The sequence below is a fragment of the Ornithorhynchus anatinus genome, chromosome 2 (genome assembly GCF_004115215.2).
Source record: "Ornithorhynchus anatinus isolate Pmale09 chromosome 2, mOrnAna1.pri.v4, whole genome shotgun sequence".
Lineage (NCBI taxonomy): Eukaryota > Metazoa > Chordata > Mammalia > Monotremata > Ornithorhynchidae > Ornithorhynchus > Ornithorhynchus anatinus.
In genome coordinates this window covers 139509150-139525887 of record NC_041729.1, presented here as the reverse complement: position 1 = coordinate 139525887, position 16738 = coordinate 139509150, and the positions used below count along the sequence as shown (strand labels likewise).

Sequence of the window (16738 nt, the reverse complement as noted above, 5' to 3'; positions counted from 1 at the left end):
CTTCAACACCAAGCAGTGTAGAGTACCAAGAATTACTAATGGGGAAGATCTGCTTACATGAGATTTTTTTAAATCACACAGTCAATATAAAAACTCATAAACAAACATGATTGGTGTCAAATAACTTTTAGAAATGATCTGTAAAAGGGAACCTATTATCCAGGGACATATGATGGATAAAAAACATATATGGCCATTTTTATACCCTTTAGTGCTTTTTGCCCAAGCTCTCAATGTGGGAGAGAAGGGGACATTCCTGGGCTCATCTCCCCTGCAAAGGAACTAAATATGTCCACCTTGCTAGAAAGAAGGGTCCACCAGAAAGATCTCAGAGTGCTCTCTCCTCTAAAATCCTTCCTGGTAACACCTCTGAGGCTCTAGTATTTCCTCCACAGTCACCACCCGTACCTTGGGAGGGCATGCTCAACTAGCAACACAATCTAATAAAGCAGCTCCCTGCATGCCAGCAGTTCTTGAACCGATAAACTTTATACTAGCAAAGCTTCCTTTCTCTTTTAATTCAGAGGCCCATCCCAAAAGCCCAGTAACCAAATAGTAATAAGAGATTAAGTTGCTGACCTAGGAACTTAGTCCCCGAGGCATCCAATAAATACAACTGCTGCTGTTTAACTGAAACGAGTTTCTAACTGAACATTTCTGTGTAACCTTTAGTGTTTAGGATCAAGCTCTCCTCCAGAGCCAATTTTGTCATCTGAATTTGAACAGTTCATTTGGAGACCTGCCATTGGTTTCTCTCTCCTATCCCGCCCCCTTCCTCTTTGATTACTTTTTCTTTCCAGGCAGATCACTTTCATCATATTTGGATCCCTCCCTGTCTTGGCTTCCACTTTCCGGTTTGATTTCTTTCCCATTTTCTCAGGATGGGGTCGCTCACTGGTATGCTCGTCCTGGCCCTGGGCCTGGGGCTGCCCTGCAGCAGGGCTTTTCCTGCCCCTCCTGGGCCTCTGGAAGACTGGAAGTTTGTGGAGGTGAGTGCTGAGGAGGTGGTGGGGGGCTGAGGGAACGGCAGGGGGCTGAGAGTGAGGCAGGAGTGGTGACCCTCCTAGACTACATATCCCAGGATGGTGGAGGAGGCTCAGGAGCCTGACGGCGGAATTGCTACCTGGTTGGGGGTGAGATGGGCACAATAATAATTATGGTACTTGTTGAGTGCATCCTATGTGCCGAGCACTGTTCTAAGCACTGAGGTATGTACAAGTTAATGTTGATGTTGGTATTTGTTAAGTTCTTACTATGTACCGGGCACTGTACCAAGCACTGAGGTGGATACAAGCCGATCGGGTTAGACACAGTCTCTGTCCCACATGGGGCTCACAGTCTCAATCCCCATTTTACAGATGAGGTAACTGAGGCCTAGAGAAGTGAAGTGACTTGCCCAAGGTCACACAGCAGACAAGTGGCGGAGCCGGGATTAGGACCCATGACATTCTGACTCCCCTGTTCTATCCACTCCACTATGCTGCTTCTCTAATAATAATAATTATAATATTTGTTAAGCACTTACTATGTGCCAGGCACTGGACTAAGAGCTGGGGTGGATACAAGAAAACTGAGTTGATCAGAGACCCTTATCCCACTTGGGGCGCGCAGTCTCCATCTCTATTTAACACATCAGGTCAATGAGGCACAGAGAAGTGAAATGATTTGCTCATGGTCTGTAGCAGACATGTGGCAGAGCCAGGGATTAGAACCCAGGTCCTTCTGACTCCCAGGCCTGTGCTCTGTCCACTAAGCAACACTGTTTCCAGTGGACTAGTGGCCAGCTCCTGGGCTGGGGGGGCTCCTGATTTGGGGAATCCTGACTCTGTGGGGTCCTGCTTGTGGCTCCAAGAGAAGACAAGCCAGAGCTGGGAGGTTAGTGGGGCTGGAGAAGCACTGGCCTTCTAGCCTGTTCCTGTGTTGGGGTGTGGAAAAGCAGGCTGTGGGGGCGAGCACTGGAACCTGGGTGTTTGGGGTGCAGGGGTTGGAGAGCGGGTTGGCTCAACTTAGAAGAGTCTCTCTAGGAGATGGAAAAAGATTATCTCTTCACTGAGCATCATTCCCATCCCATGACCCCCAAAATGCTTCCCCTCTCCAGCATAGAGCAGCAGAACTGTGGCTGGGGGCTGGGGCTAAGGGTGCTATGATGACTATAGACACCCCAAGCTGGTCCCTGGCCTTCCATTGACCTGACATAGAGCCTTCTGCCTGTGCTGCCCACCAAACCCACAGCTCTGATATAGCATGATGGAGTGACTTGGAGGGGATCCATCTGCCCAGTTCTCTGCTTCTCCCAGTTGTTTCATCCCAGGAGAGGGGTATAGGCACAGAGAGAGAGAGAGACAAGGACAGGAAGAGATAGACTGAGGCTGAGAGAGACAGAGGCAGATATGGAAAGACCGTAGCAGAGATAGATGTAGAGGCTGAGACTAAGGACAGGCAGAGACAGATGGTGGCAGAGACAGATGCAGAAGCCGAGATTGAGACAAGGGCAGGTAGAGAAACAGACAGAGGAAGGTACAGATGTAAAGACTGAGGCAGAGTCAGGGACAGGCAGAGACAGATGCCGGATCGAGAAAGGGTCAGGGACAGACAGAGACAGACACAGAACAGAGACAGATGCAGAGGCAGAGACAGATGTAGAGACAGAGTCAAATGCACAGACAAAGGAAGAGGCAGAAATGGGCAGAGACTGAGGCAGATCTGTGACTCTACTCCAGGACAAAGAGGGAGAGGGAGACAGTGTCAGAAGAGACTCAAACATCTTGGACTATTGACGGGCTTTGCTGGGGGGGCTTTACAGGGGACTTTGCTAGGCAGCTTGGAGAGTCACCTCATCCATGCAGGGTCCCCTGTCCCTCTTTGTCTCTCAGAACTCAGCTCTTCTCTGAGACCTGTAGGGAGAGAGGGGCTAGCAGAAGCCATTCATTCATTCATTCATTCATTCATTCATTCATTCATTCATTCATTCGTGTTTATTGAGCTCTTACTTCGTGCAGAGCACTGTACTAAGCCCTTGGAAAGTAAAATACAGCAATAAAGGGAGACAATCCCTTCCCTTAACAGACTGAGACAGCTTGAGATCAGTGGCTTGCCTGCTCCAGGCTCCAGTGTAGCATCCAGGAGCTTGGTAACAATGTTTGCAGGCTGCTAAAACTTTTATTCCTGCTGCAAGCCCTCTATAAAACCTAGAGAGACAAAAGATTTCCTTTAGGCATATGTTTTTATTGATGATCTGCCGGAGGTAATGATCTGGACTAGTTTACTGGGTTTATTGGGGGTCCAGGCACTGTAACAACACAAGAGGGGACAATTTCTTTGTGAGTCCCATGTGGCTGGGACTGTGGATCTCACATTACCTTTCTAGGTAAACTTCACTGACAGTGGTGTCTTCTCTCAATACAAAAGACAGTTATACATTAGGGGACATCAATCAACCAATCTGTGGTATTTATGAGTGTTTACTGTGTGCAGAGCACTGTACTAAGTGCTTAGACAGGGCAGGCATGATCCCTGCCCCCAGGGAGCTCCTGGTCTGGTAGGGAAGATAGGCTGGACACATACAGTAGGCCGGACACATACACCACCAGCATTAATGAGTGCAGATGGGCCTTATCAGCACTAGATTGTGTTGCTGGGGCATCCTAGGATTGTGTTGGCTCTTTGGAACAGGATTGGGGCCAATAAGGGAAGGTTTCCTGGAGAAGATGTCCTCTACCTGGGCTTCAGAATTCCCCCTTGTCTTCACCTCCAGGACTATTTCAACCGCTTCTTCCTGCAGTCGAAGAAGGCCCACTTTTCTTCCCTGGAAGAGCAGATGAAATTCTTGCAGCGGTTCTTTCACATGAGTATCACGGGCAGGTTGGACGCTGAGATGCTGGGCCTCCTGAAGCAGCCTCGCTGTGGGGTGCCTGACATGGCTGAGTACAGCTACTTCCCGGGGTCCCCCAAGTGGAACAAGAATTTGCTGACCTACAGGTGCCTGGTGGGAAGTAGGAGTTGGGGGTATATGGGACACAATCACCACAGAACCCCAAGCAGCATGCCCTGCTGCTGCCATCACTCTGTCTGTCCTCCAAACCATTGGTCCTCAGCTCCCACAGGTATAGAGAACATCTTTTCCTTCTGGAACCCACGATCCCTGAGGCTGCGGAGATGGGGCGGACGCATAGATAAGGTCCCTCCACATTGACAAACAGACACAGTCCTGAGTTGGTTTCAGGAGAGGAGTGCGCATCTAGAATTGTGCAAGAGGGTTTGAAGACTGGGTGGGATGAATCCTTGATGTTTTCCTGAGACCTAGCCCCTGGATCTATGATATTAAGGAAAGATTAATAATCTTTTTACTGATCAATCAAGAAGCCGTGTGGTCTAGCGGATAGAGAGGAGGCCCAGAAATCAGAAGGACCAGGGTTCTAACCCCAGCGCAGACACTTGTCTACAGTGTGACCTTCGGCAAGTTATTTCACCTCTCTGGACCTCAATTACCTCACCTGTAAAATGGGGATTAAGACTGTGAGCCCCTTGTGGGACAGGGACTGTGCCCCCAACCTGATTGGCTTGTGTTCACCACAGAACTTAGTACAGTGCCTGGCACATAGTAAGCACTTAACAAATGCCACAATTACTATTATTATGATTTATTAAGCACTTACTATGTGCAGAGCACTGTATTAAGCACTTCGGAGAGTATAATACAACATAGCAGACAAGTTCCCTGACCATAACAAGCTTACAGTCTAGCTTACAATCACTCTTCTCCTCACTTTATTCTCCCTCCCTTTTGCATCATCTATGTTCTAATGTCCCTAAGCTTTAAGCATTTTGGAACCCTTCCATCCCCATGCCCATAACACTCTCCCCTGAGGACAGGAACAGTGTCTAATTCCCACCTATGTCTTCTTTCCCAAGTGCTCAATTCAGTGCTCTGCACACAGTAAGAGCTTAATAAATATTATTACTATTACTACTGCTATTGAGCACTTACTGTCTGCAGAGCTCTGTACTAAGTGCTTGGGAAAGTACAATACAATAAAGCTGATTGATATGATTGCCACCCTCAAGGTGCTAGCAGTCTATAGGTGAGACAGACAATATAATCAATTACAGATATATTAAAAATGAAAAGGACATGTGAAAAAGTAATGTCTTCAATACTAGAATATGTCTGGGACAATATATGCCTGAGAGTGCTATGGGTGATTGTGAATGCATCAACGTGGGGATGGATGGGAAGGTATAACCCGGGAAGAAGAGAAAGAATCAGGGAAAGACTCTTGGAGGAGGTGGATTTTTAGGAAAACTTTAATGATAGTGAGAGTTGTGGTCTGGAGGATTTGAAAGGGGAAAGAGTTTCAGGCAGAGAGAAGAACTTGAGAAAGGGGCTGCAGGTGGGAGAGAATGAACACAGTGAATAAGTCTGAGAGAAATGAAGAGCATGAGCTGGGATGTAATAGTGGAGAGTGGATAAGTAGAAGGGAGACAGATGATTGAGTGCCTTATTACCCATGTTCAGGTGTTGCTGTTTGATGTAGAGAAGAAAGGGTTTGAAGGATTTTGAGGAGTGGGGAGATGTGTGCTGAAACACATTTTAGAAACATGATATGAGAAGCAGAGTGACATCAGGACTGGAGAGAGGAGTAATGCCAAGGTTGTGGGCTTTAGAGGCACAGAAGACGTGGTGTTGTCGGTGGTGATAGGAAAGTCAAAAGAAGGTATTAATAGGTTTAGTAAGGAAGATGAGGAGGGAAAGATGAGGGAAGATGAAAGTAAGCAGAAGGGTTCAGTTTTAGTCATGTTGAGTTTAAGATGCCTGGCAGTCAGATCTAATGAGAAGAGCACAGATTCTGGAGTCAAATGACCTGGGTTCTAATCCCAGCTCTGCTACCTGCCTGCTGGGTGACCTGGGACAAGTTACTTCTCTGGGCCTCAGTTTCCTCATCTATAAAACGAGGATTCCATATCTGTTCTCCCTTTTAGTTAGACTTGAACCCTAGGTGAGACAGGGACTGTCCAACCTGATTATCTTATCTACACTAGCGCTTAGTACCATGTGTTTGGCAAATAGTAAGCACTTAAATGCCACAGCTGCTTCTTCTTCTTCTCCTTATCCTTCTTCTGTCTTTTTCCTTCTTCTTCCTTCTTCCTTCTTCTTCCTCCTTCTTCCTTCGATATCCAGTGGAAGAGCAGGAGTCCAGAAGCCTCGGGAAAAGGGATCATTTTTTTTTTTACCATCTCTTGCATAAGACACCTGCATTCACATAGAGCATGTTTCTCAGTTTCCCTCAGCCTTCTCTTCTTCACCCTGAAACTCCCACCCACTATAGCCTGAGAGCCTTAACCCAAAGCCCAGATCTCCAGGTCTCTATTGTCCCTGTGTATCTCTTTTGACCCTTCTCTACATTTTCCAGGATTCTCTCTGGCTGGTGATCTCCACCTGCCAAGACGGGAAAATTTCCAGAAGTCCAGGCCACTGGGAGAAGCTTCCATCTTGTATCTTCCAGCTTGTATCTCTGGGGGACTGGTGATGTTCTCAGGTGTCATCTACAGCTGGAGAGGGGTTGGAAAGAGCCGGAGGTATCACTCCCCTCTACCCTCTGGGGAAATGGATGAAAAGTTCAGCTTAGCCAGATACCTGCCTGGTTGTACCTGGGCAAGTTTTTTTAATAGTATTTGTTAAATGCTTATTATGTGCCAGCCACTATACTAAGCACTGGGGTAGATATAAGCTAATCAGGTTGGACCCAATCCATGTCCCACATGGGGCTCACGGTCTTAATCCCCATTTTACAGCTGAGGTAACTGAGGCACTGAGAAGTGAAGTGACTTGCCCAAGGCCATAAAGCAGACAAGTGGCAGAGCCAGAATTAGAACCCAGGTCCTCCTGACTTCCCTTCCTGTGCTCGATCCAGTAGGCCAAGTTGGACTCTGTTCTTGTTCTGACCTCCTCCCCCCTCCCGCCCTCAATTTCCCTTCCCCTGACCCTTGCAGGATCCTGAATTACCCCCCAGGGCTCAGCAAGAGGACAGTGGGTGCTGTCATCGACCGAGCTCTGAGTGTGTGGAGTGATGTCACGCCACTGATGTTCCAGAGGATCGATGACCAGGAGGCCGACATGGACATCGCTTTCTGGAGAGGCGGTAAAAGATCTGACCGAGCTGGAGAACACAGAGGGCCTTGCTGGGGGAGAGGAAAAGTCATCTCCTCTACTAATCTTTTCTGAGGGTGGTCCATGCATTAAACCACAATCCAGTGAAGCCGTGTGTCCTACTGGAAAAAGCATGAGTCTGGATGTTGGAGGACCTGGGTTCTAATCTCAGCTGCTGTGTGACCTGGAACAAATCATTTAACTTCTCTGTGCCTCAGTTCCCTCATTGGCAAAATGGGAATTCAAACCTGTTCTCTCTCCTACTTAGGGCCCCATGAGGGACTTGATTATCTTGCGTCTACCCCAATTCTTAGTACATGGCTTGGCACATAGTAAGCACTTACTGAATACCATTATTATTATTATTTAATATTAACACTGTTAATATTAATGAAAATGCTTTATTATTATCTAAGAGAGGCCTGGAAATAGCCTTTGGCCTCGTTCAGATAGAAATCCGGCAGCAGGCCTGAAGAGAAGTCAGACCTCCTCTGCCTCCCTTAGTTCTCCGACTGTTTGGTCGCCTGGGGCTAAGTAGTGGCTAGGACTAGGGTTAAGGGCTGCAGGCAGTGGAGCTGATGTTGGCTGGGCTCTGCATCAGGAAGAAGGGTGAAGTGGGAATCTTTGGGAATGTGGGTGGGTCTGAGTCACTTTCAGGATTCAGTTTGGTAAAATCTCTTACAAGGCAGATTCTCCATTATTTCAAAGATTTGCACTCATGTCCCTCCCCTGCCCCGTTGTCACTTGTTCCAGGTTTCCCTTCTGGCCCCTCTACCCGTTTCGACATCTCCCTGTCCTTCTCCCTCTGCACCTGTGCAGTTTGGGCCTTTCTGTCTTCAGTGGACAGTCCTGATGCTGAACTCTGGCTTCTGCCCCTTGTCCCTGCTCCCCACCCACTCCCTGCCTCCACTCTCTCACACTATGGATCCCCCTGCCTTGACCCCCTTCCCACTGTGCTCTACAGCTCATGGTGACGGCTTCTCCTTCGACGGGCCCGGCAACATCCTGGCCCACGCCTTCGCGCCAGGGCCGGACATCGGGGGAGACGTCCATTTTGACGGTGAAGAACCATGGTCCATGACGGAGCTGGGTAAATTGTGGGTGTCTCCCTCTCCTAGTGAGGAGAAAAGGGAAAGGGAGAGAGGAAGGAAGGGAAGGAGGAGAGGAGAAGGTGGGATTATAAAATGGGGAGAGAGAAGGGGAGCAAAGGAAGAAGGAGGGCGGACGAAGGAGGAAGGGGAAAGAGAAAAAGCAGGAAGGGGAGGAAAGGAGGAGGAGGAGGGAGGGAAGGAGGAGGAAGGAGTGGGATGTGGGAGCAGGGAGGGAGGTGTAGAGGCAGAAGAGGAAGTGCAGGTGGGCAGCTGGGTCCAGCCCAGAGGACTCCTTGGGCCCTGGGCCTCCTCACAGGCTTCACAGGTCAACAGGTAGCATGCCCTCCCCATTGTCGTTCCGGCCCATCCCTCTCCCCGGCCCAGGCTGGCCCAGCCCATCTCATCCCATCCCAAAGCATTATGGTGAGGGGATAATAATAATAACGATGGTATTTGTTAAGTGCTTACTATGTGCAAAGCACTGTTCTAAGCACTGGGGGGATACAAGGTGATCAGGTTGTCCCACATGGGGCTCACAGTCTTAATCCCCATTTTACAGAGGAGGTAACTGAGGCACAGAGAAGTGAAGTGACTTGCCCAAAGTCACACAGCTGACAAGCGGAGGAGTCGGGATTAGAACCCATGACCTCTGACTCCCAAGCCCGGGCTCTTTCCACTGAGCCACGCTGCTTCTAAGGCCATGGGTTCTAATTCTGGCTCTGCCACTTGTCTTAATAATAATAATTGTGGTATGTGTTGAGCTTTTACTACATGCTAAGCACTGTTCTAAGGACTAGTAGATGTAAGGTATTCAGGTTGTCCCATGTGGAGCTCACAGTCTTAATCCCCATTTTACAGATGAGGTAACTGAGACACAGAGAAGTAAAACAACTTGCCCCAGGTCACACAACAGGCCAGTGGCAGAGCCAGGATTAGAACCCGTGTCCTCTGACTCCCTAGTTCATGATTTTGCCACTAGGCCCTGCTGCTTCTGTGTGACCTTGGGCAAGTTGCTTCATTTTTCTGTGCCTCAGTCACCTCATCTGTCAAATGGGGATTGAGACTATGAGCCCCATGTGGGACAGCATAGCTTAGAGGAAAGAGCACAGGCTTGGGAGTCAGAGGATGTGGGTTCTAATCCAGTCTCCACCACTTGTCTGCTGTGTGACCTTAGGCAAGTCACTTAACTTCTCTGTGTCTGTTACTTCATCTGTAAAATGGGAATTAAGAGTGTCAAACCCGATTTGCTTGTATCCATTCCAGCGCTTAGTACAGTTAAGTACTTAACAAATACCACAATTATTACTATTATTATTACAATCATCATGGCAGGTGCCAATCTGTTCCTGGTGGCCACACATGAGCTGGGCCATGCTCTGGGCCTGAGTCACTCTGGGAATTCTGACTCCATCATGTTCCCGCACTACCACTATGTGGACCTGGATGACTTCCGCCTCTCTCGGGACGACGTGCGTGGGATCCAGCGGCTGTACGGTGGGTGCTGTCCCGGGAGCCGCATGGGGATGCAGGGGGTGGTGGGGAGCGAGGTCTAGCCTGGCTTCCGCCATCAGGCAGGGCTCCACATCTCGTGCCCAGAGAGGGAGGGCATGAACCCATGCAGGGGTGACAGTGTTAGATTGAGATGGGCAGTGGGACCTAGTGGGAAGAGCATGGACCTAGGAGCCCTGTTCCTGCTTTGTGACCTTGGAAAAGTCACTTTGTACCTCAGTTTCCTCATCTGTAAAATGAGGATTCAGAAACTGTTTTCCCTCTTCCTTAGACTATAAGCCCCATGTAGGACAGGGACTGTGCTGACCTGATTACCTTCTATATACCCCAACACTTAACACAGTATTTGCCACATAGTAAACACTTAATAAGTACCATGATTATTATTATTATTATTTTCAATTTGGGAGATAGAACTAGACCTTATGTGGCCATTATTCCCAGCTGCTCCTGACCACTGCTTGATGTACCCTCTAGACTGTAAGCTTGTTGTGGGCAGAATGTGTCTGTTCATTATTATATTGTACTCTTCCAAGTGCTTAGTACAGTGCTCTGCACACAGTAAGCACTCGATAAATGTGATTGAATGAATGAATGAATGTTCAGGCTGTAGGTCCACCCTAACCCCATGACTTCCCCTGCCCCCCCGCAGACCAGGGATGCCCGTTTTCCCCTTCCTGAACCACACTCAGACATCAGACCCCAACCGCCGAAATGTACTTTCCAAGTGCTTAGTACAGTGCTCTGCACACAGTAAATGCTCAATAAAAATGAATGAATGAATGAATGAATGAATGAACTAGGCTCTGCCCCCAAAATGCCATGCCCCTGTTCCACACCATCCTAGTCCCTATAGGAAGAGAACATGAATCATGGCGTAGTGGATAGCGCACGGGCCTAGGAGTCAAAAGGTCATGGGTTCTAATCTTGGCTCCGCCACGTCTCTTCTGTGTGACCTTGGGCAAATCACTTCCATTCTCTGTACCTCAGTTACCTCATCTGTAAAATGGGGATTGAGACTATGAGCCTCATGGAGGACATGAATCGTGTCCAACCTGATTTGCTTGTCTCCACCCCAGCAGGTTGGTACAGTGCCTGGCACATAGTAAGCACTTAACAGATCCTATAATTATTATTATTATTATTATAACTTGCTTTGCTCCTTGCTGGAGGTCTGGGACCCCGCAGGCCCCGTCCTCACCCTGGCTCACTGATCCACACTCCCTCTGCCCACACCAGGGAGAAGAAAGAATTTTTGACCACCACAGCCACCCATCACCGAGAGCTCAGCATGGACTTCTGCATCAACCTGGAAAACCACCTGAAAGGATCTGGCCACTTATCAGGCTGGGGACAAGTTGGGGGCATGGGGAGGGGAGGACGGGGCCCCCGCAAAGGAGGAAGCTTGAAGTCGGATAAACTCATCTGTGGGTTCCCAATAAAGTCGGTTCTCTCTTCAGGGGCTGTTCCTCTGAAACAAGGCAGAGTCTGTATGCAATGAACCAATCAGTCAATAAATCAGTACTATTTACTGAGCATTCACTATGTACAGAGTATTGTACTAAACACTTGGGAAAGTGCAATGCAATAGCATAGGTAGACACAATTCCTGCCCTCAAGGAACTTAGAATGTAGCTGGAGGAGACTGACAATAAAATTAACCACAGGTAGGAGAAGCTTTGCTTACTGGAAAGAACCTGGGTCTGGAAGTCAGAGGACCTGCGTTCTAATCCCAGCTCTGCCACTTGTCTGCTGTGTGTTCTTAGGCAAGTCACTTAACTTCTCTGTGCCTCAGTTACCTCATCTGTAAAATGGGGATTAAGACCGTGAGTCTCTCGTGGGACAGGGACTGTGCCCAACCCGATTGGCTTGTGTTCACCCCAGTCCTTAGTACAGTGCCTGGCACATAGTAAGTGCTTAACAAATGCCACAACTATTATTCTAATCCTGGCTCTGCCAATTGTTTGCTGTGTGATCTTGGGCAAGTCACTTAACTTCTCTGTGCCTCAGTTCTCCTGTGTTCCCTCCTACTGTGTGGGCTGGGACAGTGTTTAACCTAATTGTCTAACCTGATTAATCTGTATCTATACCAGTGATTAGAACAGTGTTTGCCTTACAGTAAATGCTTAACGAATACTTTCAAAAAAGCAACTAAATACAAGGCTATGTCGTAACTGTTGTGAGACTGGGGGTGGGGTGAGTCTCAAAGTGCTTAGGAGGTGCAGACCCAAGTGCATGGGTGATGCAACTGGGAGGGAAAATAGGGTGGGGAGAACTAACTGGTCAGACAGACTTGACTCTGAGGTTTTTTCAGCCCCTCTGGGCAGCTCTCAGGATGGCCTAGAGGCCTGGGAGAACCAAGCTGGGAATCAGGCCAATCAGCAATGGTGGACGTGTGGGCTTGGTCTTTAATCGGGGGACTCTGGCCCCATCCCCTCACAGAGCTGGTGTCTCAATCTACCCCACCTCTCAGTCAGTCAGTCATTCAGTCAGTCAATCGTATTTTTTGACTGAATACTGTGTGCAGAGCACTGTCCTAAGTACTTGGGAAAGTAGCAGCGTGGCTTAGTGGCAAGACCCCGAGCTGGAGAGTCAGAGGTCATGGGTTCTAATCACGGCAATGATTTGTCATCTGTGTGACTCTGGGCAAGTCACTTCTCTGTGGCTTAGTTACCTCATCTGTAAAAATGGGGATTAAGACTGAGCTCCACGTGGGACAACCTGATTACCTTGCATGTACCCCAGTGCTTAGAACACTGCTCGCCACATAGTAAGCACTTAACAAATACCATCATTGTTATTATTATAATATAACAATAAATAGACACATTCCCTCCCCACAGCGAGTTTACAATCTAGAGACTGGATCTAGAGCCTGGATCTTCTCAGTCCATCTGCCTGCCCCTCGAGCTGTGTCTGGTAGCTCTTCTTTTCTCCCTCCACTGGAGGGTTACTAATGGATCAGAGGGGTTAAAGCTGAATTCTGGGGTCAGAGAGACACCAGAAACTCTGGGGAGAGGTGGAGGGTGGAGAAGATGGTGGTGAGACCAGCACTTCCTTCTTCCTGCAAACCACCTTCCCTCTGGGCTCTTCTGTCTTGTCCTCTTAGTCCTCTTTCCACCCACTGGGACCCTCACCACACTACCCCCAGGCTACCCTCGGGCACCCCTGCTCCCAAATTCAGGCTGGCTGGCAGGGTTGTGGTTGGCAGGGCTGGGCAGACTGAGGGGTCATGGGGCAGGAGCAGGGTCAGGGGAAAGGGATGAACTGCATATCCAGAATATGGCGGGAAGAGTCTCTGGTCATTCCTGAGGGTTCCATCACACAGTCAGTTAGTCAATTGTACTTATAGTGTATTTACTGTGTGCAAAGGGGAGAGTACAATACAATCAGAAACAGGGACATATGCCCTGCCCACAACAATCTTACAGTGTAGGGGAGGTGCAGCTGGGAAAGGAGTGAGGTGGGCAGGGTCTGGGGTTGGGGAGAGGCCAGGGTCAGGAATGCTGGGAGGGTGAGGAGCCAGGGTGGTAGGGGATAGGCAGTGGTTGGATGTGCCATGGGTGCAAATGGAGACAGTAAAAGTTGAGGGTCACTGGGCTGCAGGGGAAGAGGCAGGTGGTGGGGAGGGGCAGGAGCAGGGAACGCTTGAGAGAAGGCAGTGATTAGGAGTGCCAGGGTTACTGGGGAGGGGCAGGGACTCAACCTAGGTAACATTTTGATGATGATGATGATGGTATTTGTTACACACTACATGCCAAGCACTGTTCTAAGCGCTGGGGTAGATAGAAGGTAATCAGGTTGTCCCACATGGGGCTCACAGTCTTAGTCCTCATTTTGCAGATGAGGTAACTGAGGCACAGAGAAATTAAGTGGCTTGCTCAAGGTCACGCTGCAGACAAGAGGCAGAGGCGGAATTAGAACCCCGGACTCTTGCCACTAAGCCACGCTGCTTCTCCATTTCAGTAGTTAATGAATAAGCAGCAATGATGTAACTGGAGTCACACCCATGACCCTCTTTATTTTCCCCCTTTGCCACCTCCCCTGACTGGCTGAAACTTCCTCTTCGGGAAATGCTTTCCCATGGGCAGGAAGATGTGATCACTATCCCTCCCCCAACCAGGTGCTCACTTTGCAGGGGCTGCTGTCAACAAATGATCATCCACTGGGCTGAATGCCCCCTGCCCCAAACTGCTCCTCCCCAAAGACTCCTTAGCTAATGATTGACGAACCACCTGCCTCTCCAGCCACCTGTCAGTCCTGCCTCCCTCTCTCTGCCAATTTACCCAATCACATCCCTCTCCACAACAGTGCTCTGCACACAGTAAGTGCTCAATAAATATGATTGAATGAATGAACCAAGGCTAGCTTTACTGTATGGAAGCCTGGTCCCTCTCTCCACAGCCACAAACCCCAGCTCCTCCAGCAGGCGTTCCTCAACTCATCCTCTCCATCTCTCTCTTCTCGCCCAATTGGGCACCTTCAGTGAGACAAGGAAGCTGAAGGGGAAACAGCACCTGGAGGTACAAATATTAAGTAGAATAAAAATAATGATTAGATGATTATGATACTTGTTAAGCACTTACTATGAGCCAAGCATTGTTCTAAACACCGAGGTAGATACAAGTTCATCAGGTTGGACGCAGTCCCTGTCCCCCATGGGGCTCACAGTCTCAATCTCTGTTTTAAAGATGAGGTAACTGAGGCCCAGGGAAATGAAGTGACCTCCTCAAGATCACACAGCAAAAGCGGGATTAGAGCCCATGACCTTCTGACTCCCAGGCTGGTGCTCTATGCATAGCTTAGTGGAAAGAGTGTGGGCTTGGAAGTCAGAGATCATGGGTTCTAATCCTGGCTCTGCCACTTGTCAGCTGGGTGGATTTGGGCAAGGCACTTAACTTCTCTGTGCCTCAGTTACCTCATCTGTAAAATGGGAATTAAGACTGTGAGTTCCTCGTGGAACAGGGACTGTGCCCAACCCTACTGGCTTGTGTTCACCCCAGTGCTTAGTACAGTGCCTGGCACATAGTAAGCACTTAACAAATACCACAATTATTATTATTATTCTAATCCTGGCTCTGCCAATTGTTTGCTGTGTGATCTTGGGCAAGTCTTTTAACTTCTCTGTGTCTCAGCTCTCCTGTGTTGCCTCCTACTTATACTGTGAGCCCTGTGCCGGAGCACGACAGTGTCTAATCTAATTAATCTGTATCTACTCCAGTGATTAGAACAGTGTTCACCATATAGTAAATGCTTAACGAATACGTTAAAAAAAGCAACTGAAAACAAGGATATGTTGTAACTGTTGTGAGGGTGGGGGTGGGGTGAGTATCAAAGTGCTTAAGAGGTGCAGAACCAAGTACATGGGTGATGCAATAGGTGGGGAGAACTAACTGGTCAGACAGATTCGACTCTGAGGTTTTTCCAGTTCCTCTGGGCAGCTTTCCGGATGGGCTAGAGGTCTGGGAGAACCAAAATGGGAATCAGGCCAATCAGAGATGATGGACACGTGGGCTTGGTCCTTAATCAGGGGGACTCTGGCTCCATCGCATGACAGAGCTGGTGTCTCCATCTGTCCCTCTTCTCAGTCAGTCATGCAGTCAGTCAATTGTATTTTTGAGCAAATACTGTGTGCAGAGCACTGTCTTAAGTGCTTAGGAAAGTAGCAGCATGGTTTAACATCAAGAACCCGGGCTGGGGAGTCAGATGTCGTGGGTTCTATTAGACTGTAAGCCCGTCAAAGGGCAGGGACTGTCTCTATCTGTTGCCGATTTGTACATTCCAAGCACTTAGTACAGTGCTCTGCACATAGTAAATGCTCAATAAATACTATTGAATGAATGAAAGTTCTAATCCCAGCTCTGCGTCTTGTCAGCTGTGTGACTTTGGGCAAGTCGCTTAACTTCTCTGGGCCTCAGTTACCTCATCTGTAAAATTGGGATTAAGACTGTGAGCCCCACGTGGGACAACCTGATTACCTTGTATCTACCCCTGCACTTAGAACAGTGCTTGGCACATAGTAAGTGCTTAACAAATACCATCATTGTTAGTCCATGCTGCTTCTCATCTTTTACAGGAAACTAAGATATAGAGAATGGGTCTGCTCCTATACAATTTAGCTTTCCCTTTAGTTATTTTAGTGGCTTCTTTTTTCTGGTACAGGAGCTGCGCCAGTGGGGAAGAACCGGATTCTATTCAAAGAAACCCAAAGCATCGCAAATGCCCAGGTACCTGGAGGATGGGAGCCAGAGCAGAACGGACTGACTTCTCAAGTTCCCTTAGCCTGGAACCCTTCCTTTTTTCCCATTTTGGTTTGTGACTTATTCTCTGTCCTACTTGGGACTCACAGACCGAATGGGGGGCACTGAGAATAGAAATTGAATCCCCATTTTACAGATGAGAAAACTGAGGCCCAATCAATCAATTAATGGTATTTATTGAATGCTTACTGGATTTAGAATATGGTGCTAAGGTCTTGGGAGAGTATATTGCAATAGAGTTGGCAAACATGATTCCTTCCTTGAAGGAACTTACAATGTAGTGAGGGAGACAGACATTAAAATAATTAGTTAGGGGAACTGTGAGAGTATAAAGATTTGTAATTATTTGATACTATTGATGCCTGTCTACTTGTTTTGTTTTGTTGTCTGTCTCCCGCTTCAAGACTGTGAGCCTGTTTTTGAGTAGGGATTTTCTCTATCTGTTGCTGAATTGTACTTTCCAAGTGCTTAGTACAGTGGTCTGCACACAGTAAAAGCTCAAAAAATACGATTGAATGAATGAATGAACTAAGTGCTGCGGGGCTGGGGGTGTGGTGAATATCCAGTGATTTAAGGGGTAGAGACCCCAGTACATAAGTGATGCAAAGTGGAGGGAGAATAAAACAGGGAGAATAACAAATACCATAATTATTAGAATAAGGAGGGGATTGAAATGTTAGGGGAAGCTTCTTGGGGGAGATGTGATTTTAGGAGGGCTTTGAAGAGAAGTT

The 16738-nt window shown here is 48.2% G+C and overlaps 1 protein-coding gene across 2 annotated transcripts; it reads left to right on the top strand.

Moving 5' to 3' along the window:
- Positions 1–688: 688 nt before the first annotated feature.
- Positions 689–11292, top strand: LOC100086753 (matrix metalloproteinase-26-like). 2 transcript variants are annotated; one of them, XM_029051251.2, is made up of 6 exons: positions 694–989; positions 3755–3978; positions 6991–7139; positions 8112–8237; positions 9571–9732; positions 10987–11285. In XM_029051251.2, the coding sequence occupies exons 1-6, from the start codon at positions 882–884 to the stop codon at positions 11004–11006; spliced, it is 789 nt and encodes a 262-aa protein (XP_028907084.1). In that variant the 5' UTR covers positions 694–881; the 3' UTR covers positions 11007–11285. The 2 variants fall into 2 exon arrangements, with proteins under 2 accessions (XP_028907089.1, XP_028907084.1); XM_029051256.2 differs by lacking the exon at positions 8112–8237 and having other exon boundaries at positions 689–989; positions 10987–11292.
- The last annotated feature ends 5446 nt before the right edge of the window (positions 11293–16738 follow it).